Source organism: Procambarus clarkii, chromosome 69 (genome assembly GCF_040958095.1).
Source record: "Procambarus clarkii isolate CNS0578487 chromosome 69, FALCON_Pclarkii_2.0, whole genome shotgun sequence".
In the NCBI taxonomy this organism is placed as follows: domain Eukaryota; kingdom Metazoa; phylum Arthropoda; class Malacostraca; order Decapoda; family Cambaridae; genus Procambarus; species Procambarus clarkii.
The window spans coordinates 12,986,092-13,012,835 of NC_091218.1; the positions used below are offsets into that span (position 1 = coordinate 12,986,092).

The 26,744-nt window shown below is 44.3% G+C and overlaps 1 protein-coding gene across 3 annotated transcripts in view; it reads left to right on the forward strand.

Annotated features, from left to right (window-relative positions):
- The first annotated feature begins 249 nt into the window (after positions 1 to 249).
- The window catches only part of c11.1 (maestro heat like repeat family protein c11.1), a 123,956-nt gene continuing 97,461 nt past the window's right edge, over positions 250 to 26,744 (forward strand). For 2 of the 3 annotated variants that reach the window (XM_045765299.2, XM_069311047.1), the window contains exons 1-6: positions 250 to 581; positions 3,056 to 3,210; positions 3,457 to 3,660; positions 8,871 to 10,292; positions 16,490 to 16,579; positions 17,009 to 17,162. In XM_045765299.2, coding sequence (XP_045621255.2) covers positions 557 to 581; positions 3,056 to 3,210; positions 3,457 to 3,660; positions 8,871 to 10,292; positions 16,490 to 16,579; positions 17,009 to 17,162 — 2,050 coding nt within the window. In that variant the 5' untranslated portion in view covers positions 250 to 556. The remainder of the gene's footprint in view (positions 582 to 3,055; positions 3,211 to 3,456; positions 3,661 to 8,870; positions 10,293 to 16,489; positions 16,580 to 17,008; positions 17,163 to 26,744) is intronic. The other variant, XM_069311046.1, reaches the window with a different exon arrangement.

Genomic DNA, 26,744 nt, shown 5'->3' on the forward strand with positions numbered 1-26,744 from the left:
GTGTAGAGCGGTATTCATGACACGTCCGTCCTAGGACATTTATCTGTCTTGCTGCATTGGCTGCCTTTCATTCCTTTCTCTTGGCTTCAGTATCAATCAGTGAGTTTTAATTTATTTGTATTAGCAGTTTAACTGTTAGTTTTAATGCTGTAGTTTAATTTACAACTTAAGAAAACATTATCACTATTCTGAATTGAGTATATACATAAAATATTACACAATATAGCCCCAGGTAAAATATTTCATTTCAGGCTTTGAAACGTTTGCAGGTTGTAAACATTACTTCATATCTGCGCCACGTACAGTCTGGTTATTCTCCTCCCGGTGGTGCCATGGCTTGCAGTATATAGACACACACCAGCCCTGTTGACGGTGTAGACCAGCTGGTGAAGTGAACACCGAGTGAACACCGAGTGAACATAGTGGTGTTCTGATAATCAATTGACTGCTTCAAGCCACCTGGGACGACCATCGAAGGGCGACGCCCATAACCATCACCTGGTCTCGTCTCCCTCACACCTCACAAGTCCTGTCACCTCTTACCCGGCAGAAGAATATGCAGAACAAGGACAAAGAAAAGGGTGGGTAATAAATATACTATTGACTGGATTTGTTGTAGCTGATTAAATGATACAATTCTGGCAGCCGCGGGGTACAGCATGGACGACTTGGCTCTTCACTCACTTTTCACCAGGTTTTTGTTTTGAGATTCATTGGCGAGTCATCTTGCTTCAAATTGCTTCTGATTTGAGTCTAGTCTTTTTCTTGGGCCTGATTTTTGGTTTGCCTTACCAATGCCCTGCACTACATGACATGACATTTCTTCAGAAAACTCTGAACCTTTATAACTCCCACTGTCCAATGCTAATGAATCAAGTTACAAATAACAGTTTAAACACTCCATGGCTTACAAAGGGTATACTTAAATCTATTAATGAAAAAACATGACCTTGAAAAAAAGTATAGGTCAGGAATCATCTACAAAGAATTTTCAAAGATTTCCTCATCCGTGCTGTTTAAAATAATTAGAAGAGCTAAAATAAAATACTACAAAATTTACCCAAATTAAGGGCAACATTAAGAAAACATGGAGCACTATCTCCCAAATATTAGGTTCAAAAAAGATTTTGAATAAAAAACTAATTCTCCTATCCAATGATGATGGTGTGTTTTCGGCCTCAAACACTGCTATTGAATTCAATAGATTCTTTTCATTGGAACATCTCTTGCTCATGATATTCCATCCTCACTCACTAATATTAAAGACTACCTTACAGGTAACTATCTAGAGTCTGTGTACATAGCTCCCACTACTTCCTCTGATGTTAATGAGGTAATCCTTTCCCTTAAAACTAAGTCAATCACCCTTGATGAATACCATCTCTAATTTACAAAAAAAGCCTCCAGATATCTAGCTCCTACCATTGCATTGCTCTTCAACAAATTACTTGAACTCCAAACCTTTCCGGATGTTCTAAAAAAAAGCAAGAGTAACCCCTGTCCACAAATGTGGTGATCTCACTGTCAACAATTACAGACCTATCTCAATTCTGCCAACCTTGTCAAAAATATTTGAAAAGCTAATCTACAAGCAGCTTTACTCATATCTAGCCAAACTCAATATACTTAGTTCTTGCCAATATGGTTTTAGACCCAATTAAAGCACTAATGATGCACTTATTAGTATGATTAACTTGATACATGCAGCTCTTGATAAAAATGAGTTCCCTGTTGGGTTATTTTGGGACCTACATAAGGCTTTTGACACTGTCAACCACCAAAACCTTCTTCTTAAATTACATCATTATAGAGACAGAGGTCACTCCCTGCAATACCTTCAGTCTTACCTTACTGACAGGCTCCAGTATGTTTCTGTGAATAATTCCATTTCTCCTACACTACCCATAAACATTGGTGTTCCACAGGACAGCATACTTGGCCCTCTCCTCTTTCTCATCTACATTAATGACCTTCCAAATGCCTCTCAAATCCTCAAACCAATCTTATTTGCTGATGACACAACTTTCATTTTCACCAGTCCTGACCCGCTTGCTCTAAATGTCACTGTGAATACTGAACTAAATAAAATCCATCTTTGGCTAACTGCTAACAAACTCACCCTTAACATTGACAAAACTTTCTATATTTTGTTTGGTAATAAATCCTCAAATGAAATTAATCTAAGAATAAACAATATACAAATCAGTAGTAAAGTTGATGGTAAATTCCTTGGTGTCCTCATTGATAACAAGCTGAATATCCAGGTACACATTCTAAATATAGCAAAAAGAGTTTCTAAAACTGTTGGCATTCTTTCTAAGATCAGATATTATGTACCTCGCCCTGCACTGGTGATTCTCCTGACTTGCCCTACACTATTACTCTCTCATCTATCCTTATCTCAACTTTGGTATTTGTGCTTGGGGTTCTACTACCCAAAATCATTTACGTCCTCTAATTACCCAACACAAAGCTGCTATTAGAACAATATCTAACTCTGGCCCCAGACAGCACTTGGTACCCTTACTCAAATCTCTGAATGTGTTAGATATTAATGCGTGCTTATACGCACAAACGAGCACGATGTGATGTGATGAAGTGTTGCTTGTTTTTCTTTGGTGGGGAGTTTCTAGCCTCTGTTCGGTTGCAATTTTTCTACCAGGAGGGATCTGTTTTGAAGCACCTACTTTTCTGGGTGCTCAACCTCAGTCACTGGCAGACATGAATACTTTCATACAAGGGAGTTTCATAGGCCATTGCTCCCTGCGCCTCTCTGAGGGGACCATGTTCTGGCTAGTGGTCCCCAGTAGGCATGACAACGCCATTTGACTGAAGCAAATGTACTAATATTAGCTAATATTGGTCTAATAACTCCAGAGAACCTCTGGAGCTCTACCCAGAAAATGGTGTTTCATTACATTCAATGCTAGTTTTATGTTGTCTTTTATCCATTTTATCAAATGATTATTTTTTTTTTATATAGAAAGCATATTACTGTCTACATTATCTCTTCAAATTTAATAGTTTGTTTTATATATGAAAATTTTCTGTGAAGGTTTGGTGTGGGGTTTGCTGGATACTGTGGGTGATGTCAATGATGGAGTAAAACAAACGGTAGCGGGATCCCTGATTACTGTGGGTCGTCAACATCCCGCTTCAGTCCTCTTATGTGTCCACAAGTTCATTACAAGCCCACAGACAGCTCCAAAAGTAAGTGATATTATTATTTGATTTTGTTTACATCTTGAGCTAAAAAAAATGAGTAAGTGAAGTGGTTGAACAATGTATCAGGGTGTGGGAACCAGACCATACATAAGGGAAGCCTGTGGTTGAAAGTTTCTGAAAATCATATTTTGGTAAATATGGAAGTCATACAGTAAAATTATCCTTATCAAATTAGCACAGTGCATAAAGTAAAGGTTATTCAAATGTGGTATTATGGTGTTCAATTTACAGGTTCAAGTACAATGCATATTGTACAACATAGCTGAGAACATAATGCGTGAGTGTGGGGAGAAAATTGAAGATGAAGAGGTAATCGTCATGTGGGTAGAGGGAGGCCTGAAGCTGCTGACCCTGCCGGCGGTAGCCCCTGACCTTCAAGAAGCTGCCTCGGGCATGATGGTGGCTCTTGCCACTAACTCCAGACATTGTAATACTGTGAGTAATATGATATGGCTTTGTTCCTCCTCATTCTTGACTTCTTAGGGCAACCCATCCTCCGAATTGACAGTACAGTTTCATACTAAGTGTAATAAGTTCATTTCCCGACTGTTAGGAATAGTACATAATTACACTTACTTGTGCCATTATATTTACCTCCCCATTTATTTTCCTTGTTTTCTGTTAAGACGCTCAGAATTTTAGGATGAAGTTTCAAGTTCAATTCTCTATACACAAGTTTTAAATATCTGGAATTTCTTTTTTAGTTTTATTAAACAATAGAGATTTTATACAAAATTTGAAAATATCCTGAATTACTCTACAATTTATTGAAATATTTTAGTTTTGTTTTATTAGTTTTTATAAAATTGTAATATCAATATTACTTTGTTTTGTTCAGCAAATTCAGCAAATTCTATTAGCTGATGACACAACCTTCATTTACTCCAGTCCTGACCCCCTTGCTCTAAATGCCACAGTAAATACTGAGCTAAAGAAAGTCTATCTTTGGCTAACTGCCAACACACTCACCCTTAACATTGACAAAACTTTCTATATTCTGTTTGGCAATAAATCCTCTAATCAAATAAATCTCAAAATAAACAATACCCAAATTTGTAACAAATTAGATGGCAAATTCCTTGGCATTCTCATTGACCACAAGCTGAATTTCCAGGGACACATTCTAAATATATCAAAAAAAGTTTCTAAAACTGTTGGCATTCTTTCTAAGATTAGATATTATGTATCCCGCCCTGCCCTGGTGACTCTCTATTACTCCCTCGTCTATCCATATCTCAACTATGGTATTTGTGCTTGGGGTTCTACTACCCAAAATCATTTACATCCTCTAATTACTCAACACAAAGCTGCTATTAGGACAATATCCAACTCTAGCCCCAGACATCACTCGGTACCCCTACTCAAATCTCTGAATATGTTAGATATTAAGTCACTGCACATTCTCTCATGTGTATTATACATATATAAAATGCTGAACTGTAATGCCAATCCTGACCTCAAAAGCTTCATTGAAGGTTGTAACAGAACCCATGAGCACCACACCAGAAATAAATACAGTTTTGATATTCCAAGAGTACGACTTAATCAAACTAGAAATGCTCTACAAATCAAGGGACCCAGACTGTGGAATGACCTTTCCAACCATGTTAAAGACTGTACCTCTCTCAACCAGTTTAAGATAAACACTAAGCACTACCTAATAAATTCCCTGTAACCTACCTTACCCCTCTGTTGTCAACCCATCTGTTTTTTTTTTTTTTTTTTTTTTTTTTTAATAACGCTGTTTGAATGTAATTGTCTGTAATAATTTGTAATTGTATTTGTGCTGCTTTTTCAGCCATGTTCCCCCCTCTTTTACCTCTATTTTTATTTGTTCTCAACACATTTTATTCTTTATACCCATTAGTATTAAGCTTTAGTCATTAATGTTTTTCCTGCCCGAAACGCTTTGCGTAATTGTGGCTTTAGGCATTGTATATACTAGCTCTATCTATTAATCCAACAATTTTGTAAAATCTCTTGTATGTATGTACTTTACCTAAATAAACATTTATTTTATTTTTAGTTTATTTTATATAGCTATAGGTTACGTACTAATTGTAATTAAGAAGCAATAAAATGCTTGTCCTCATACTGTACACTAAGAAGGTTAGGTTAGGTCGTCGTTTCCTATTCAGCTTTTCTGGTAAACTCAAATATTCACAATATATTTGACAGTATGGTTTAATACTAAGTGAAAATAAGTACAATTCCTGACTGCTAGGAATACAGTAGTACATAATTACACTTACTTGTGGTGTTACATTTACCTCCCCATATTCAGAGGGTGGGCAGCTGCTTTGGGGGGGGGGGGGGAGGGTTGGAACCATTTCCCAGAAGTATATTTACCTGAATTTACCATGGGAGGGACACTAGGCCTCTAGTGGCCCCGAGAAGGATAGGAAGCTGGTGGCTTGTCAAAAGTCCCCCCATTTGTTCTGAGGATTTTTTCTAGTTGGATTTTTAAAGTTCAGCAGTTTTTTGGCATGTACGGTTTTGGCAGGTAGGTGGTTCCATGGGTTTTTAAACCCTGTGGATGAAAAAGCATCTCCTGTTTTCAGTGCTACATTGTGGCTTATTGAGCTTGAGACCATTGCTCCTTGTTTGTGTTACATCTGACCTTTTTGAAGAAATTGTCCGGAACAACATCCTGCAAGTTGTTGGAGGATGATGTTCCCAAACCCAAATTCTAATAATGGGGGACTTTAACTATGAGATTATAGATTTGATCAACCTATCATCAGCAGGAGGTAAACAATTTCTCGACCTTGTGCAGGACTCGTGTCCCATACAGCGTGTGGTAGAGCCCATACATGGTAACAACATACTAGATCTTCTGCTAACAACAGAAGAAGGTATGATTGATCAAATTCATGTGGGGCAAAAGCTAACCCTCATGCAACCATCATATTTTATATTGAACTATGAATATAGAAACCCACAAAGAAAAAATGATGAATATTTTGATTACCAGTGAGGCGACTATCGAGGAATGAGAGAGGAAGTGCAAACCATCTCCTGGAGGGAGCTGATGGGTGAACATGGCACGGAAGCATCATGGCAGAATTTCAAGAGGGTCATCGTGGAACTTGTTCAAAAATGTGCCGAAAAGAAGGGCAAGAAAGGGAACTAGATGGATGACACAGGTCGTGAAATGAACATTGGTAATCAAGAGGAACCTCTGGCGAACGTATAAATCCACAATAGACATCCTTGATTATGAGTTGTACAAAAGGGGCACTAAACTCTGCCACTCGGAAAATCAGATCAGCCAAAACGAAACTATGAAAGAAAACTTGCCCAAAACATGAAGATCCAAAATTTTTGCAAGATTTTTATCTCGGTCAGAAGAACTGCACAAAAGCCAACACGTTAAGTGCCAGATGTGAGATTATAACTTCAAACTGAACTAAAAGCGAGAGCAACCGTCGGAGTCCAATTACCTGGTACAGTGATACCTGCACTTACGAATTTAATCCATTCCCAGAGACGGGTTGTTACTCGAAACAAATTTTCCAATAAGAAATAATGTAAATTGAATTAATCCGTTCCACACCCCAAAAAATATTCACTTGAAAATAAATTTTACACCGAATACAGTGGCACCTCGACTTACGATTGCCCCAACTATGATAATTTTGAGTTAAGATGTAAATTTGATCGAAAAATGCGACTCGACTTACGATAGTGTCGTCGACTAACGATATTTGTTGGTATACGTTTGGGTCAACCGAGCGTGTGGTTCCCAGTCACGCGGGCCAACCTGCCTCAATTTACTAGAGCTGCCCACTTAGTAATGATCATGCCTATAAGAAATTCCGTTTTTGTGGTGATTTTTTTGCGTTTTGAACATAAAACTGATTATTATATATCATGCCATGGGTCCCAGAAAGTCAGTGGTAAGGTTCACTCTAAGAAAATAGTTGTGAGTAGAGGCAGTAGAGGATGTCCCTTCCTCATTAAGAAAATGTGTGAAGTATGGCAAGAACTGCAAAGTTTTGTTGAAAAAACTCGCCCATATAAAGCTGTAGCAGGCCGTTGCATTCACCTTTTAAATGACAATGTGATGTCTTACTACAGACAAGTGTTAAAATGTAGGGAAAAACAAGTGGTTTCTTTGACAGATTCTTAGTAAGACAAGCAAGCAGTGAGCCACAAGCAGATTCTAGTGATATGCAGGCAAAACATGCCAGAGAGTGTATCCCAGAAAAGTCATCACAGCCTGATGTTATAATGGAAGGGGGACTGCCCTTCCAAACAGTAACCCCCTCTTCTCCTCCCCCCTCATCACCATCTTCCATACGCCAACAAGAGTCCTCCATAAAGATAAGAAACATATGTACTGTATTGTCAGTGAATAATCATCTCTGAATAATCGTTCACTGAATCAAATCGGTGAATGAAAATCATTGAAACTCGGTCATTCACTTGTGTGGACCATTCTGGCTGGTGTTTGGTCAATATGCGTCACCTCTTGTGTGGACCATTCTGGCTGGTATTTGGTCAATATGCGTCACTTCTTGTGTGGACCATTCTGGCTGGTGTTTGGTCAATATGCGTCACCTCTTGTGTGGACCATTCTGGCTGGTGTTTGGTCAATATGCGTCACTTCTTGTATGGACCATTCTGGCTGGTATTTGGTCAATATGCGTCACTTCTTGTGTGGACCATTCTGGCTGGTGTTTGGTTCATATGGTTCACTTGTTGTGTGGTCCACTTAATTGTGTGATCCAACTGGTCTTATGAAGGAATTATTAATTGTAATCTGTGATAGAATGAGACAGTTTTCCAGCACTCTGTGAACTCTGTCCCAACATTGTAAGCTTATGGATCACTTGTGGTTCATTTGTGTGGTCCACATGTGTGGTCCACTTGTGTGATCCAACTGGTCATATGAAGTAAGGTATTAACTGTAACCTGTGATGGAATGGGAAAGATTTCCACCACTATGTGAACTGTCCAAACATCATAAGCTTGTGGACCACTTGTGCGGTCCATTTGTGAGGTCCACTTGTGTGATCGAACTTATCATATGAGTGAATTATTAATTGTAATTTGTGATAGAATGGGAAGGTTTTCCACTAGTCTGTGAACTCTGTCTCGACATCGTAAGCAAATCCGAACATCCCCCGCTTCGGCGAACCATTGTTCGTCGAATCGGGTGAGTAAATCCGGCCTGAAAAGTGTGCGAACTAGCCGGAGATTCATTGAATCAGGGTACGTTGAATCGAAGTTGTACTGTAATAATAAAATTAAGAATATTACAGTGAAAATTAAAAGCCATGTGGGTCACAAGCTCTGTAAATGTTTAAATTGACGTTGCATATTATTCAGTACTGTTCAGGACTGTGTGTGGCAGAGAAGTAATTGATTTCTTTTTTGTATTGTGTTTGTTGATGAAGTATAAAACTGAAGTTCAGGAAGTCCTTGTCCATTTATCTCCAATATTGTTCTTACTTTAAACTGTTAATTTCTCGGTTTATATTTGTTTGCACTTTAATATTTACCATGAATAAATCAAGGGCTGTATTTAATAAGATTATGTGCTGTGATATTTTTAGCATGGCCAAAACATTTGTTACTTCTAATGAATGTCCTCAATAATGTGAAAGAAAATATTTCTAAAGCTTTGTTTTCTCCCTCAGGTGATGGAAAGTTTAGTAACTCAAATCCAGACTGGAATCATACCATCACAGAGTATTGTTGAAACTCTTGGAGCCTTGGCTGCTGGTAATGTCAGAGGAACTGTACCATACCTTAAGGTCTTACTTGGACTGATTGTCGGTTGTCTTCCACAAGTGAAACAAGACGGTCTCAAGATTGCATTAGCTACTATGCTCAGCAAGTTCTCGGAAGCCATTTTAGAGGCCGTGGAAAATAAGGATCCCGATCCTAATATTTCGGTGAATTCCTACATGACGGAAAGTGCAGCAGTGTTTGAATCATTAGTTCATCTTTGGCTGAAAAGCTCAAATGCAGGAGTTAGGCAAGAAACAGTAGTGTGTCTTGGTCACATGAGCCATCTTCTCTCCAAAGAGAAGCTTGAAGAACTGGCAGGCTTGGTAATGACGACTATTCTATCACTGTACCGCAAGACCACCTCTCCCTATAACCTTACCTTGTCATTAGCATTAATAATAGATGCAATGCTGAAAAATCGCCTTGCTGAACCCATGAGGTTTCACGTTGACAATTTACTAAGTACTTTATTCAGCCAAGTATGCATTACACCAGACTATGGAGAACCACTCACTGTTAAAAACCATTACGAGGTACTGCGTTGTTATGAACTCCTTGGGAAGAACTACCCTGCAAATGTGATGAATCATCTTATCCAGAGACTTGAGAATGCCAGTCACATGCAGCGAGTTGGAGCTCTTATTGTGACTAAACATCTCGTAAATAGTAAAACTCTCGGCACAGACAATGTTTCAAGCTTGGTGTCTGCATTAGGTGCCATTCTTACTGATCCAAACAGCAAGGTGGTGAAGAATGTGACACAAGTCGTCATTGCATTGTGCCACAATAACCATCTTACTGCACATTCAGGTGCTCCTTTCATCACATACTTGGTTAAACATTCTGCCTGTCTTTCTACACCCCAAACTCGACGACCATCTCTGGCCGAGCCAGATAGAGAATCGGTGGGCGAAGTCAGCCGGCGAGCGCTCCATCTGCTGGCCACAACTGTTGAGGCTGCCCACCCCATATTATGGCCACATTTATTGAATTTTGTGTGTAGTTCGGAATATGATGCCAGTCTTCCCATAACTATAGGTTGCCTAGCACACTTGGCTAACCACTATGCATCATTTAATGAAGAGCACCCAATACTTGTAGGGCCTCCAGGGCCCCCTACTGCTCCAGTCTTACTCTCGCGTTTATTGGTGTTAAGCTGTGTGCCGGCTGATGCAGTTGTCGGAGTGGCAGCTCTTAAACTTCTGCAGGGCCTTGCACCTCATGTTGGCCCCAGTGTTGTGGAACTCTGGAACCAACACCTCCCACAGCTATTATCAACATTACAAGACCTTACGGACAAGGTTGATGCTGAACCTGCCGCCATGCAGGTAAGTCTTTTTACCATTATGGAAATAGGGGTTATGCACCTGTATAGTCTATACATGCTTTTAAATTTCCATTTTTCTTCATGTTCAATTTCTGTACCATTGGAGACATTTATTAACTGCCCTTCGTCAAGTTTGTACCTATTAAAATTACTTGCCAGTATTTGTTATAATTAAGAATTGACTCGGTGATCCCAGAGTATTAATTCTGGATGCAGCCATAGTGTAAACCTAGTTCCCACAACCAGCAGATATACCTAGTTACCTAAACCCATTTGTCATTGGCTTTCACTTGTTCTATATATGTTTAAAATGTCATAGATGATTTGCACATTACAAGACATTGAGCTCATAGAACACAAGATTATCTTTAAATTAACCCTTCTGCTGCTTAGCTATTAATAGCCTTCACCTCTGCCAGGTGCACTAAATGGAAAAAATTAAAATTTTTGTTTTCTTATAAAAGTGTTCATTTGTGCTCCCTGATCATGGGAAAAATAACAAAGAATCGTAGGCAACACATTTTGGCTGCAATAGGGCGGGGAAGTCTAAAAAAATTGAGTCGTTGACAGAGGTGGTGTGTGTGTCTGATTGATTTGTTCTGTTTTTTTTTTTTTTTTTTTTTGTAGTAATATTATTCAATAGTGTGTACTGTAGTGTGATATAAGTTATATAATAAAATATGTGAACCAACTGTACGACTAAGTTGGTATGGTGAGTCAAGACAATAATTGACGTTGCCACACAGTCAGCTGACGTTCCCTCCCTCGCTTGCCAACATTCCTCGTCCCACTATACTCTTTGTGCTGTTTTTACACAATATACACACATTATATATATATAAGTATCTACATGTTTTATTTACCGTACAACTAAACTGGTACAGTGTCTGTACATAAAAGCAGTCTCCGTGGTGTAGTGGTAAGACACTCGCCTGGCGTTCCGCGAGCGCTATGTCATGGGTTCGTATCCTGGCCGGGGAGGATTTACTGGGCGCAATTCCTTAACTGTAGCCTCTGTTTAACGCAACAGTAAAATGTGTACTTGGATGAAAAAACGATTCTTCGCGGCAGGGGATCGTATTCCAGGGACCGTAGGATTAAGGACTTGCCCGAAACGCTACGCGTACTAGTGGCTGTACAAGAATGTAACAACTCTTGTATATATCTTTAAAATAAAAATTAAATAAAAAATATTTGCCACAAAAGAACTGCTAGACAAGTGACACAGCAGCTACTAGATGATGCCGCCTCCTTCATCAAAATGGCTCCTCCCAACATACTCTTTTTTTGCTGTTATCATATTATATACACACATTATATATAAATATCTACATTTGTGTTCGCCATAGCGAACCACTGAGCTGGTATGGTGATTCTTAATAACGGGTGGTCACACACAGTCAGCAGACGATGCTACCTTCCTCCCTCACCAAGATTACTCCTCCCACCATACTACGCATAGCACTAATTATCACCACAATCTTGCCGTTATCAGAATCCTGATCATTTTTATCAGTCTGGGATTTTATGTGATGCTATCGTTGCTAAATAATATCAGTTACATACATATTTTGACATTTTTAGGCAATGCTGTGGTCACAAGCTGAACAGCAGTGCTGTGAGCTCATGCTGCGTGTGCCAGCCTTGGTTGCTCACTCAGTACTGAGGCTCTCACACTGGGGAATGATGCTCACAATTTTCTTTTTAAATGGTGTCTGTTTACTAGAGCCCTGAGGAAGCTGATGTGAACCCCCATGTAGTCATGGGACATTTATATCATGCTTGGGACCCTCGATCGCCTGTGTATGATATGCACCATTCCGTAACACTTGCCTATACAGTACTGTATGTGTATTGTGCCTTTTAAGGATTAAAGCCATGACATATTTTAAATTTTGCGCAATGCAGTTCTTTAGCAGAGTTATGTAAACTAGTTTTAAATTGTATTCAGGTGTGCAAGGTAAGGCTGTAAAATAATATGGACAAAAGTAGAGTTCTGGTGGTGGAGAGCGAAGAAAATTCTGCGTGAAGTAAATGGGAACTTTAAGTACAGTATTGGAAATGGTTGATCTGTATAAATAATTTGAATGTTCAATTTCTAATATAAGCATTTATGCAATCAAAGTTGAGAATAAGACTACGTGTGGTTGCGAGACGAAGGTATAGTATGAACATGATAAATCAACTGAGTAGGAGACCTGGATAATCTGAAATATAAGCTTTTGTTCCCCTACCCCCCTGATATCTTAGGGTCTTGTTGCTGGACTGGTGAACCTGGCTGTTGGACGCAGCTGCCCGCAGCCTGACGTATGAGTCACAGCCAGGTTGATCGGGTATCCTTTGGAGGTGTTTGTCAAGTTCTCTCTTGAACACTGTGAGGGGTCGGCTAGTTGTGCCCCTTATGTGTAGTGGAAGCGTGTTGAACAGCTTCGGTCCTCTGGTGTTGTTAGTTCTCTCTCGGAGTACCTGTTGCACCTCTGCTTTTCAATGGGGGTATTCTGCACATCCTGCCATGCTTTCTGGTCTCTTATGTTACTTTTGTGTGCAGGTTTGGGACCAGCCCCTCTACTATTTTCCATGTGTAAATTATTATGTATCTCTCCCGCCTGCGCTCAAGAGAATACAGATTTAGGCTCTTTAGTTGGTCCCAATAGTTTAGATGCTTTACCGAGTGGATTCTAGCAGTAAACAATCTCTGCACGCTCTCCAGGTCAGCAATTTCTCCAGCTTTGAAAGGGGCTGTCATTGTGCAGCAGTACTCCACTCTAGAGAGCACTAGCGTCTTGAAAAGTATCATCACTGGTATAGCATCTCTGGTGTGAAAGGTTCTTGTTATCCAACCTGTTATTTTTTTGCAGTTGTGATGGCTACTTTATTATGTTCTTTAAAGGTAAGGTCTTCCGACATGAGTACACGCAAATCCTTTACATTGATTTTTTGTTCTATGTTATGATTTCCGTGATGGGGGTGGCGACGGAAGCATTAGAGTCGGTTTCTCCATCCATGGCGACAGGGTCTGACCAGTGGGCCCTTTCTTTCCTGCTTTTCCGGCTCCCCAGGGGCCTGATGTGGAGGTTTCCGGGGTTGGGGAGGAGCTGCCTTGGGGGCCTTGGGCCACGCTGGACCCCACCTGGGTTTTCCAACCCTCAGAACTGTGCTTTTTGTTACAAGTAGTGGGGTTTTCCTTTTCCCCCCTCTGTGTATGAGTTGGATTTGGGTTCAGCCCCTCCTTGGGTTCAATTCCCTATCCCTTTGGGTCCTTCGGTTCCGTTCTTCCAGAGGTTTTCGACTTCCCACGTCTCGCCTACTGAGGTGTGGGAGGCCATTGTGGCTTACTTCGTGTGCAACCCGAAATTTGCCTCCATAATGGATCTGTTATCCTTTAGGTTTGGGTCTTCGTCTCCATACTGGGTTCGTTAGGAGGTTCCGGAGCCATCCTGGCTTTCGGACTGCCCTGTTGTTGTCGTTGGATGCTTGGTGTATTTTCCGCACACTTGAGTGGAGCGAGGTATTGACAGTGGTCCAGGTTTACCTGGATGGGGCGACTTCAAGCACCTCGATGGGTGTTTGTTTGCCCCAGCCCTTCTGCGGGATGTTGGCATGGTTCAGCTTCACAAAGGTTGCAGGTTCCTTCCCTGTCGGCTGCGCTTGTGGCTGAGGACTTGCGTGCTCGTGGCTTACTGGCTTCAATCTTGCATTTCTTTTCTTTCCTGGAGCTATCTTCGGATTGGCTTGCGGAGGGTGTGGAGGCTCTTGGGGTCGTTCCCGGGTCTGGTGACTTAGTCTCGGCTGCTCGTGCATCGCCTGCACTGTTGAAGCGCCGGGGGACTCCCGGGTCACCCGGCGGTTGCTCAAGGGTTTGTGCGGGAGTCTGAACCTCACCGTGCTGGTTTACCCGCTGGGTTAGGTCTGGCTTCGGTGTCTATTCTGGTTCCTTCGGGAATGTCCCTTCCGCCTCGCTCATGATCGCTGGGTTCGGCCTCCGGGGGCTTTGTGTCTTTTGCTGCATCGCTGGCTTCCTCTTCGTGTTTTTTAGGGTTCAGTGCCTTGGTGCCTACCCGAGCCCTCACTCGATGTGCTCATGGACACGTTGTCTCTCGGCTGGGAAGTCTCTCTGTTTGGTTCATATCCAGTGAGTGTCCAACGGCTTGTCTCGGTTCATTCCCCTATTCATTGAATGGACAGTCGACACCGACTCCTTCAATTGGCTCTGCTGGACGTACGGGCTCCCGAAGGTGGACCTCTCCGCATCGGCGTGGTTTAGCGTATCTGCCAATATACGTGGCGCCCTTCCCCGACCGTGGAGCATTCGCAGTAGACACCTTTTGGCAGGACTGGTTGAAGTGGGGTTACCTGTACCTCTTTTTCCGCGGTTCACAGTAAGTGGTGACCCCTTCGGTTCAAGATTGTCTTTCCAAGGCTCTTTCTGTTGGCATTGACCTCTGGAGGTTGAGTTGGTAAGTTTCATGCTTTGGGGTTTCTGCTCTTTCAGTCCTGGTAATCAGTTCATATGGTTGCAACCTTCTTTTCTGGCGAAGAACGAGACAGCGGCTTTCCGGAGGGGTCCTTGAGTTATTGATACTTGGTTGGTCAGGCCGGGGGTGCATCGTGTGTTGTCCAGTTGTGGCTCTTTGCCGTTACCTGCGCGCCTCGACTTCTGTGGCTGTAGATGCATTCTGGGTTGATAAGGTTTCCCTGTTCCCGGGTTCGAGTCTCCCAGGTTGTCCGCAGGGTTATAGTCTAGCCAGTCTGCAGTCTATCCTCATGCCCATGACGTTCGGAAGTTTGCTGCTTTGGCTGCTGTCTTCGGCAACATGTCTTGGGCTGATATTCAGGTGCGGGGATTTCAAAGGTCGAATATGGTCCTGGCCGCCCACTTTTTGGTCAACATTCCTGGTCCTGGGCATTCGTGTGTGTGGCTTTGGGTCGCAGGTTGCAGCTAATTGTCTTGGCTTCAAGTTGGCGGACACATGGCGACCGCCTCCCTGGTAAGTCCCTCTTTTCCTTATCTTTGGTTATGTAGCTCTAGGGAGCTGGAGAGGGCTCCCCCACACAAAAACCAGCGTTGAATGTAATGAAACGCCATATTCTAGGTGAGCCCCAGAGGCTCCCTGGCACTCTCCCTCCCTCCCTCTGGTCGAAGGTTTTCGCATTGTTTCTGATGCTTAGCCTACAAACTGAGGTTGGGTAGCCGGCGCTGTGGGTCTAGGGCTCTTCCCTTCCCCTCCCAGGTGACGATGGGGGGGGCTGCGCGGAAGAGCAGTGCTGCATAATGTTTGCTTGTTTCCGTGGAATTGAGAGAGTTCTGCCTCTGTTCGGTTCTCAGTTGCAATTTTCTTGCCACGTGGAGTCTGTTTTCTTATGCCTACCTTATTGGGTGCCTAACCCCGGTTCATGGCAGATAAGGAAAAACCCCAACCACGGGGGAATTTTGTAGGGCCATTGCTCCCTGTGCCTCTCTGAGAGGGCCAGGTTCTGGCTCGTGGTCCCCAGTTGGCTCAACTCCTATGGCTAATGCCCTGGGGCCAGATTCACGAAGAAGTTACGCAAGCACTTACGAACCTGGACATCTTTTCTCAATCTTTGGCGGTTTTATTTACAATTATTAAACAGTTAATGAGCTCCGAAGCCCCAGGAGGCTGTTTATAACAATAACAACAGTTGATTGGCAAGTTTTCATGCTTGTAAACTGTTTAATAAATGTAACCAAAGCCGTCAAAGATTGAGGAAAGATGTACACGTTCGTAAGTACATGCGTAAGTGCGTTCGTGAATCTGGCCCCTGGTCTAATGAATTGCATATTAGCCCGATGGCTCCAGGAAGCCTCCGGGGTTCACCCAGAAAATGGCGTTTCATTAAATTCAACTTTTTTTTTTTATTTATTACTGTAGTGTTAAGTGTTTTAATTTGCTGTATCATGTTACAGTATACATTTAAATACAGTAAGTTTTGGTTATTTTGCTTAATTTTTAATAGGTATTTTAAAGTGTTGAGCCATTCCAATGGCATTGTATGGTAGGTCGTGTTGACCTCTTGGGGATCTTTGTATTCCTATGTTATATAACCCCCAAAAGATTAAATGTGAAGAAGGCCGCTACTGTGTGTGAGCACTCTGTAATATTATTACTACCAAGGTTTTCAGTTGGATACGTGCATATATAGGGGTGGTGTAGATTAATACACTGTTTTATACTTCAGATGTGGCACGATTCGCTGAGAGATTTTCTAGCTTCAACTATCACTCACATCAACAATGAAGAATACACTATAAACATTGCAAAAGCTCAGGTATTTTCCGAGAAAAATTATTTGATTTTATATAAGTATTTCTCCATTCAAGATTCATTTCCATTTTAGGATGACCCTTTGCTATCTTTGTTTTAATGATTGTTTTTGTCCATTCTAGTATTTTACCATCTATTCCATGTGCTTGTAATTTCTTGTGCCAGTCTCGTGCGGTACCTTATCAAAAGCTTTAGAGAAGTCCAAGTATTATTACACTATTTCCCTACTTTTCCGAGCCTTGTGTGCTGCCCGTTTCCCCCTCTACACGAGCCCCGTGCACCCGCCCATTTCCTCCTCTGCATGAGCCTCGTGCACCCACCCATTTCCCCCTCTGTACAAACCATAAACCTCATATGTACACTTTCACCCATTGCACCATATTCCAAGTACCAACAACCATGTATCTAATGGAAGTTTGGATATTTTGAACAGATGGACCAGCTACATCTGTATGACAAGCAGCAGGCTCAGCTGTGCTTCTTGATGTCCCTTGTAGGCGTGACTCTTAAGCAAGTCGCCAATGAAAATTTCATTGCTACCACTCTGGACTGTCTCTTCAATGCAACATGTCACAAGTCAGCTATTGGTTAGTAGTTTCTATTGTTGTTCTTAAAATGAAATGCCACCATGTATATTTAGCGGCGCAAAATTTGTCAAAACACTTTGGACTTAATGTTGCTAAATCTAAAGTAAGAGTCACAACCGGTGATACACTGCTTGATTAAGACCAAAATAAACGACATTTAGTGGGGCCAGCGAGAGACTTGGGGGGGGGGGGGGGCCCATGCACGAATATCCCTGGAAAAATACAAGTTTCAAGATATGAAAAAGCAACACAAGTCATTCTGGCAACACATCATGGAATACACTTTCTGCATGCAGAGGTTAACTAATAAAAACCTGCTCATCAGCAAGTAACGGCAGCGTCTTTCTTTTTTTCGTTCCTTGAGTACAGTATATAAAATTCTTTGTTTACATATTAGGTGTGTAAATATGCGTGGAAATGTGTTTTTGAGCGTTTATTGGAAGAAAAGTAAATACTGTCACGTGGGGGTGGGCGGTCCGGGGCTCTGCTAACACTCGGCCGCTAGGGGCTCAAAGGGCCCAAATACTCAGCCCCTCCGACTCCCTGGATTCACCGGAGTCTCCTTGGTCACACAAGATAGGACCAACAATGCCCACCTCCGCAGGTCTTTGCTTCCACCACAAAGGGGTGCCACTGATTCACCCTGGAAGCCCTTCAGTCAACCACGGGGAAACTGCTGTTAACAGTTCCGGCCTAGACCCGTGGGGGAGTGAAGGAAGACTCAGGCTTACCTATAACCATAACCTCCCTGAGTCTTGCCTGCCAGACAAAAAAAAAAGGTTGCAGGAACTCCTTTCCCGCCTGTCTTCTCTATCTTCCTCTTAGCAAGGTCGCCAGCTGGGTTATTATATCTGCACCCCAGCAATGCAGTTCAGTGGGTGTATCATATATCGTTTGTAGCCAGAAATGTATGCTCAAGAGAAATATCACAAATGGAGGCACACTCAAACACAGTAATAAAATGTGTGGATTTACTGACGCAAATTACATGAACACACACACACAATCACAAGTAATACATGAATATGGAATATGGGTAATGAGTCTGGAGATCGTCAGCCTCTTCTTCCACGACCTCCAACTCTCCTTCAACTGGGCAGGAAGACAGGAGTCTCACACTCTCACAGGAGGGCCTCTTCACCACGTCGGCACCTCTTCTTCACTGTCCTGCCATCCATACACACTGTCCTCTCTGACAGTCCTGGACCCAAGCTGCATTGCAGCCTATTCTACTATTAAAGTAATAAAGTATTGCTGCCACATACACAAGTAAATATTGTGGCCTAACTAGCCTACTCATACAAGGGGTAATGGGAGGGAAAATGATCTACCTTACACTCCTGGCTCACGACGCCTGTCCCTCGATGGTGTGAGGGTCCCACGCTTCCTTGGGTCGATCCTCGACGATCCAGGGCGTTCCACAGGTCCTCAGGTGTCGTGAAGCCTTCGCGTCGTCTCCGTTCCAATCCCTGCGATTCAGCTGCCCCAATCCTGGTTCATCGATGGGCGCTGAGCTAGTCTCTATTTTTCCCCACACTCGCCTCTCCCACAGGGCGTCGCTCCTTGTCCTAGGCACTGTGTCGTCCTTCCAAGATTCTCAGTGGATGTGACCCCAGTCACAGCTAGCTTGCTCGCCCACCTTCCAGACCTCAACGTCCAGCCAGCGGGGCCGCCCCAGCGTCGTCGCCGACCATTTTCCAAGTTTGGGCACTTCTCTGCTCACTGAACTTGGTTCCTCTTTGCTTCCCAGAAGCGCAGGGTCTCCAATAACTATGGTGGGCAACGAAGGCCAGCTCAATCCACTGAACAAGGCTTGCAGAGCCTCCAATCCTTGAGAGCAGACCGAGGCGCGTCCTGTCGCTTCCACGGTCAGTACAACTCTGACGTTGGCGCCGCCCGGGGCACTCGGTGACGTCATGGCGGGCCCCGATTTGTCGCCCGCGACCTACGTCGGCCAATCCGCGATCGGCATAGCGTCCCTTCCACAAGGTCATATCTGCCTTAGGGGATACTGTTCCATTTTATATCAGGGCGCCAATTTCTCCTTATTTACAACTTATAATATAACCTCCTTCCATTAAATGGCAGTCGGTCTGGTCGCCACATATATCATTAGACTCCCTGAACCTCAGAGAATCAGTAGGGAGAGCTGATATGACTCTTTAAGCCGGCAAACGAAAGAAATAGGAGAGGGCACCGTAACATACCCCTCCCCTTAAAATAAGAGTCATATCGGAAGAGCAGCACTCAAGAGGGCAACCTATACTCTTGCTCCCTCCGTTCCTGAAGTGTCACTCCTCCAGTTGGCGATGTGGCTTGTTCCACCTTGCCAGTCACTTGCCTCATTGTATCTCCACCTCGCATAGGACCGGGTGTGATGGGTGTTCCCTGAACACCTACAAGAAATCCCCTCTCCGTGGCCACGGGTGTACTCCCACGGCTCGTTACCACTGTAAGATTCAGTGCATGCAGCGCCTCCACCGCGTCGTGCACTCCGAGATAGTCTTGCATTTACACTGCGTCCTACAGGTACTCCATGTTTCCTCTCATGATCTCCTCTTCGCCAATCTTCTCTCTTCTCGGTTCCTCTTCTCCCGTAGGTGCGTTGTCTCCTCACAGTGGCACTTGTAACCCGTACTCCATCCAGCAGCTCCCTCTCTTCCACACTAGGCTTTTGCGATGGCCCAATGCCCCTCTGGTTAGGCTGGCGCCTACCCTGGGTGTACCTATTCCCTGCTTTCATCGTATTGCCTTTCCTATACCACTCGCTCCTTCGTTCCCGACGAACATCTTCACTCCTCCATGAGATTCTCTTCCCTGCAGACGTCTTCTTCGGTTCGTGGTTGGGCTCATCCACCTCCCTGTGGCTCACCTCACTACGGTGGTTCATCTTGCACCTACCACTATTCATCTGGCCGGCATAGGGTGCACTGCGTCGTGGCTCCTCCACTCTGCCCCTCACTGCCGTTCGCTCATCCACTGAGCTTACTTTATTCACGTTTCTGTATGGAGGGAGTGCGGTCTGCAGCCTCTTCACCGCCCCAGGCGTTTGTACAGCTGCTCCTCGCCACTCCTCCACACGCATCATCAGGCTTAGTCGGAGGTCCCCGTCGGGGTTTTCCACAACCTCCGACGACCTCTCTGCACTCTCGCCCTCGTTGTCGTCGTCTCTGGCGACGTTTTCCCTGGCGAAGTCGGCTTCCTCACTATTATTTGGAGCGACTGATACCTCACCTGGCAGGGTTGTACCGCTGCTTGAAACATAGGCACTCCTGGCCCAATCGGGTTGTATCCTGCCTCCTCCGAGGTCATTACCCAGCACCATCTGTACATGCTCTAGGGGTAACTTAGGGGCTACAGCTACTATAGCTTTCTCGACTCCGCAGTCGGCAATCAGCTGTACTTCGTGAAGTGGCAACCTGTATTCCTCCCCCACACTGCGTATCTTCACCACTCCCACAGGTGAATCATTAAATTCCTTGGGGAGAATACTCCTGGTCACCATACTTATGTCAGCACCCGTATCTCGAAGCACGGCAACCTCCACTGGGTCTGACTTTCCAAACTTCACGTTGGCCCCGAAAACGAAGGGATGTTCACCCAACTTCATTTCCCAACCATTCACGTTGGGTCCACTATGATATGGGGTGTGAACAAACACTCTCTCCTCTTCCAACATTAATCCTACATTCCTTTGGTGCTCCTCACACTCACGGGCATAATGTCCTCTCACGCCACAGTTGTAGCATCGGCTGCCTCTCCTGGGCGGCCACTCGCCAGTCACTCTGGCAGTACCACTTGCAGACGTCCCCTGGGTCCTCCTTGGACTCCCTGTCGTCGTGTCCGGGACTGCAGCACTCGCTCCCGAGTTAGGTCCACTGCTCACAGCTTGGGGCTTCCTCCCCGCGTCTCTTGAGCTCTTGAACCACGTTACTTCATCGGGCACACTACTCTTGGGAGAGTCCCCACCCGTCCTCGCTCCTCCTGAACTCCTAAGGTTCCCTCCCGACCTGGGGTAAGGCGAGTGTCTGGGCGGCCCCTCCTTCCTGATATGTAGTGCCTCCTCCAGCATGTCGGCTCGATCCGCTGCAGCCTTCAGGTCCCTAATACCTGCTTCTCTCAACCTTACTCGCAACTCAGGATGGAGCACCGACATGAACTTCTCCATCACTATCAGTCGTTTGATATCATCCACCGACTCCGCTTCCTCCGCCTTCAACCATCGTAGGAATTTCCGTTCCATATCCCTGGCGGTCTCGGCGTAAGTCTTTAACGACGCTCTTGTACACTCTCTGAACCGCTTCCGGTACATCTCCGGAGTCAGCCGGAATGAGTGGAGAACCGCATTCTTAATCGCGTCATAACTAGTACACTCCTCTAGGTCCAGCATGTTATAGGCTTCCCGGGCCTCACCAGTCAACCTGCCCTGGACCAGAGCAGCCCAATCATCTTCCGGCCACTCCTTCAGAGTTGCTATCCGTTCAAAGTGTTCGAAGAACGCCTCAGCCTCTTGTGGTTCGAACGTAGGTAAGTCACGTTCCCTTACCTTGAGGTCATCCCGCCGTGCAGGTAGTGAGGGCAGACCACGTTCAACGCGACGCAATTCGACTTCTTTCTTTGCCCTTATCTCCTCCAGTCGCAGTTGTCTCTCTCCTTCTTCCCGCTGCAGCCGAGCTTCTCGCTCCTCTCGCTGCAGCTCAGCCGCACGTTCCTCTCGCTGCAGCTCAGCCGCACGTTCCTCTCGCTGCAGCTCAGCCGCACGTTCCTCTCGCTGCAGCACAGCCGCACGTTCCTCTCGCTGCAGCTCAGCCGCACGTTCCTCTCGCTGCAGCTCAGCCGCACGTTCCTCTCGCTGCAGCTCAGCCGCACGTTCCTCTCGCTGCATTTGCGCTTCTCTCTCCTCTCGTCGCAGCTGGGCTTCCAGTTGCATCTTCATTATTTCCAGTTGCAGGCTCCTCTTACTACAGCTGGACCTTCCACTGCTCCCATGTTCACTGTGAATTCTCTCCACACTGGTAGGCGCTTGGGGAGGCCCTAGTCGGGACGGTTCACCTTGCGACGGCTCTCCTCGGGACAGCTCCTCTTGAGATGGCTCCTCTCCCGTCGCTTCCTCTCGAGCTGTGAGCTGTGCCATGATCTCTATCCTTCGCTCCGCTACCTTAGTCGTCCTCAACCTGATCCCAAAGTGGTTTGCCACTTGTTGGAGCTGGGCCTTGGTACACTCTTCCAAAATTCTCTCGTCCCTTGTGTCAATAAATTTCTTTACTTTGTCTTCCTCCATCTCTATATCATCAAGCATACACGACAGCACAGACAAGTTAGTAGGCACTAATTTCACCGTTCCAGTCCCTTAGCTGGTTGAGTAACAGTACCACCGAATTCACTGGCCACACTGTATTAGTACCCTGGCAACACTTGTCTTGAAATTTGGTCCACACTGTAGCTTGATCCACGCTTCCTGGCGAAGTTCCCAGTTCTTGGCTACTGGGGTTCGAATCCTGGCAAGGTCGCCAGTTCTCTTGTCACGTGGGGGTGGGCGGTCCGGGGCTCTGCTAACACTCGGCCGCTAGGGGCTCAAAGGGCCCAAATACTCAGCCCCTCCGACTCCCTGGATTCACCGGAGTCTCCTTGGTCACACAAGATAGGACCAACAATGCCCACCTCCGCAGGTCTTTGCTTCCACCACAAAGGGGTGCCACTGATTCACCCTGGAAGCCCTTCAGTCAACCACGGGGAAACTGCTGTTAACAGTTCCGGCCTAGACCCGTGGGGGAGTGAAGGAAGACTCAGGCTTACCTATAACCATAACCTCCCTGAGTCTTGCCTGCCAGACAAAAAAAAAAGGTTGCAGGAACTCCTTTCCCGCCTGTCTTCTCTATCTTCCTCTTAGCAAGGTCGCCAGCTGGGTTATTATATCTGCACCCCAGCAATGCAGTTCAGTGGGTGTATCATATATCGTTTGTAGCCAGAAATGTATGCTCAAGAGAAATATCACAAATGGAGGCACACTCAAACACAGTAATAAAATGTGTGGATTTACTGACGCAAATTACATGAACACACACACACAATCACAAGTAATACATGAATATGGAATATGGGTAATGAGTCTGGAGATCGTCAGCCTCTTCTTCCACGACCTCCAACTCTCCTTCAACTGGGCAGGAAGACAGGAGTCTCACACTCTCACAGGAGGGCCTCTTCACCACGTCGGCACCTCTTCTTCACTGTCCTGCCATCCATACACACTGTCCTCTCTGACAGTCCTGGACCCAAGCTGCATTGCAGCCTATTCTACTATTAAAGTAATAAAGTATTGCTGCCACATACACAAGTAAATATTGTGGCCTAACTAGCCTACTCATACAAGGGGTAATGGGAGGGAAAATGATCTACCTTACACTCCTGGCTCACGACGCCTGTCCCTCGATGGTGTGAGGGTCCCACGCTTCCTTGGGTCGATCCTCGACGATCCAGGGCGTTCCACAGGTCCTCAGGTGTCGTGAAGCCTTCGCGTCGTCTCCGTTCCAATCCCTGCGATTCAGCTGCCCCAATCCTGGTTCATCGATGGGCGCTGAGCTAGTCTCTATTTTTCCCCACACTCGCCTCTCCCACAGGGCGTCGCTCCTTGTCCTAGGCACTGTGTCGTCCTTCCAAGATTCTCAGTGGATGTGACCCCAGTCACAGCTAGCTTGCTCGCCCACCTTCCAGACCTCAACGTCCAGCCAGCGGGGCCGCCCCAGCGTCGTCGCCGACCATTTTCCAAGTTTGGGCACTTCTCTGCTCACTGAACTTGGTTCCTCTTTGCTTCCCAGAAGCGCAGGGTCTCCAATAACTATGGTGGGCAACGAAGGCCAGCTCAATCCACTGAACAAGGCTTGCAGAGCCTCCAATCCTTGAGAGCAGACCGAGGCGCGTCCTGTCGCTTCCACGGTCAGTACAACTCTGACGTTGGCGCCGCCCGGGGCACTCGGTGACGTCATGGCGGGCCCCGATTTGTCGCCCGCGACCTACGTCGGCCAATCCGCGATCGGCATAGCGTCCCTTCCACAAGGTCATATCTGCCTTAGGGGATACTGTTCCATTTTATATCAGGGCGCCAATTTCTCCTTATTTACAACTTATAATATAACCTCCTTCCATTAAATGGCAGTCGGTCTGGTCGCCACATATATCATTAGACTCCCTGAACCTCAGAGAATCAGTAGGGAGAGCTGATATGACTCTTTAAGCCGGCAAACGAAAGAAATAGGAGAGGGCACCGTAACAATACGTAATGGGGAAAATGGCAAGACTGTGGTGGAGCAGGATAAATGCAGTAACATCGTGTCATTTCATAAAAAATGGAGTTAAGCAAAGCATGTCTACACTACTTTCATGTAATTATAATTTTATCCAGTACATTAATTACAATATTTACGTTTTATTTATACTATATACAATCCATAGATAAATAAAATTTGTAATAATGTACTGTATATTATAATACACACAAATTAACAATGTTGTATACCGAATAGTGTTTATTGTATTTTCACATTAGTGAAGGACAATTTTCTTTTTATGTAATAAGATACAGGAGCAGATGACTTCTGACTCCTGTTAGCAGGCTTCCTGTAGCTCATGTTAAATATAAAGTTTAAAAACCTTACACTCGACATCCTACCATCCTGACACCTCGGGGCCCAACTCTGATTGGATATGTAGTCGTGTCTGGATAAGTAGTCGAATTCTCCCCCAAGCACAAAAAATATCTTTACGTACAGGTACAGTCTGTAACGGTACAGTAGAACCTCGAGTGACGAGCGCCTCAATTGGCGAGCAATTTGGGTAACAAGCACCCCGATCGCCGACAATTCGTATCGTTTGGCGAGAGCTCGTTTAAATAACGACACCTCCACATGGTGGGGTCGCGCTGCTTCTCGCACATTATCGGATGCCTCTGACGATGCAAATAATTTTTTTTTTTTTTTTAAAGATGCTGGGATGTAAAGGGGTGACTGTTGTGATGTTGCAAAGCATTAACTTTTTTGTAGAAAAAAGAAATAAAATTAAAAAAAAATGTCAAAGGTTTGTTTGGTGTTTGTCAGGTAGGCTGCTCCATGTTTCTTAAAAAAAAAAATTAAAAAACAATTGAAACAATTTGAAAAACGGACAAATGCCATAAAGGTTCATACAGTGTTTGTCGGGTAGGCTGCTCCATTATTGAGAAATAAATGAAAAATACAAAACAAATGGAACACATTTGAAAGAAAGACAGTTTGCCATAATGGAGCAGTCTACCCAACAAACACTGAATGAACCTTTATGGCATTTGTTCGTTTTTCAAATTGTTTCGACCGTTTTTTATTTTTTTATTTTTTTAAGAAACATGGAGCAGCCTACCTGACAAACACTGAACAAACCTTTTGTTATAAAAAAAAAAATGAAAAAATTTAACAAATTTGAAGAAAGAAAATATCATAAAGGTTTGTTCAGTGTATGTAAAGTAGGCTGCTCCATTATTTAAAACATCAAATATCATATTGATGTTTTTCGGTGATAGAACGGATTAATTTGATTTCCATTATTTTAAATGGGGGGAAATTAATTTTCAGAGACGAGCGTTTCACATAATGAGCTCGGTGCCGAAACGGATTAAATTCGTTATTCGAGGTTCCACTGTACGTTGTGTTTTCGCTGGATACTTCAAACAAAATGCCACAGAATACTGGTAATACAGCATCAGTGAATATGGGTCCTCACCAAGTGTCTACATGTTACTCTACATATTATAATAATTAATAATTATGATCTTGGACTGATGTGTATGTGAGTATAGTGGTGTTAATTGGGGGTTGAGGGGAGGGTTGGGTTTTTGTTTGATTACCTTAGGTTATGTTTAGTTAGCTTTGGTTAGGTCAGGTTGGCTTTGCTTAGGTCAGGTTGGCTTTGGTTAGGTCAGGTTGGCTTTGGTTAGCTTTGGTAAGGTTATGTTTAGCTTTGATTGGTTAAGTTTGGTGAGGTTTGGTTTGGGTTTGGTTAGGTTATGTCAGGTTGGCTTTGGTATGGTTAGCTTTGGTTTGATTTGGTTAAGTCTGGTTAGGTTTGCTTTGGTTAGGTTAGGGTTGCTTTGGTTAGGTTAGGTAAGGTTTGCTTGGGTTAGCTTTGGTTTGGTTAGGTTTAGTTAACATTGGTTTGGTTTGATATGGTTTGGTAAAATTTGGTTTGGCTGGGTTTGGTTAGGTTTGCTTTGGTAATATTAGACTGTTTGGTTGGGTTTGGTTAGGTTAAGATACACCAGTACAAACTTGTTTCATTGGCATTATAAATTTGGTCAGGAGAGAGAGAATCACATTCTCAAATTTGGACATACATTCCTCTGCACCTCTTATCGCACCACCACCACCACCACCACACAGAGGCAAAGGCACAACAAAATTTATACCAAAACAGAGATGCAGAACCAGGAAACAGGATTGGTTCAACAGAAATTGCAAGAGGGCCAGAGACCAAAAGATACAAAAATGGAATCAATATAGGAAGAGGCCAAACCCCCAAATATACCAGTGATACAAAGATGCGAGAAACAACTACACAGCA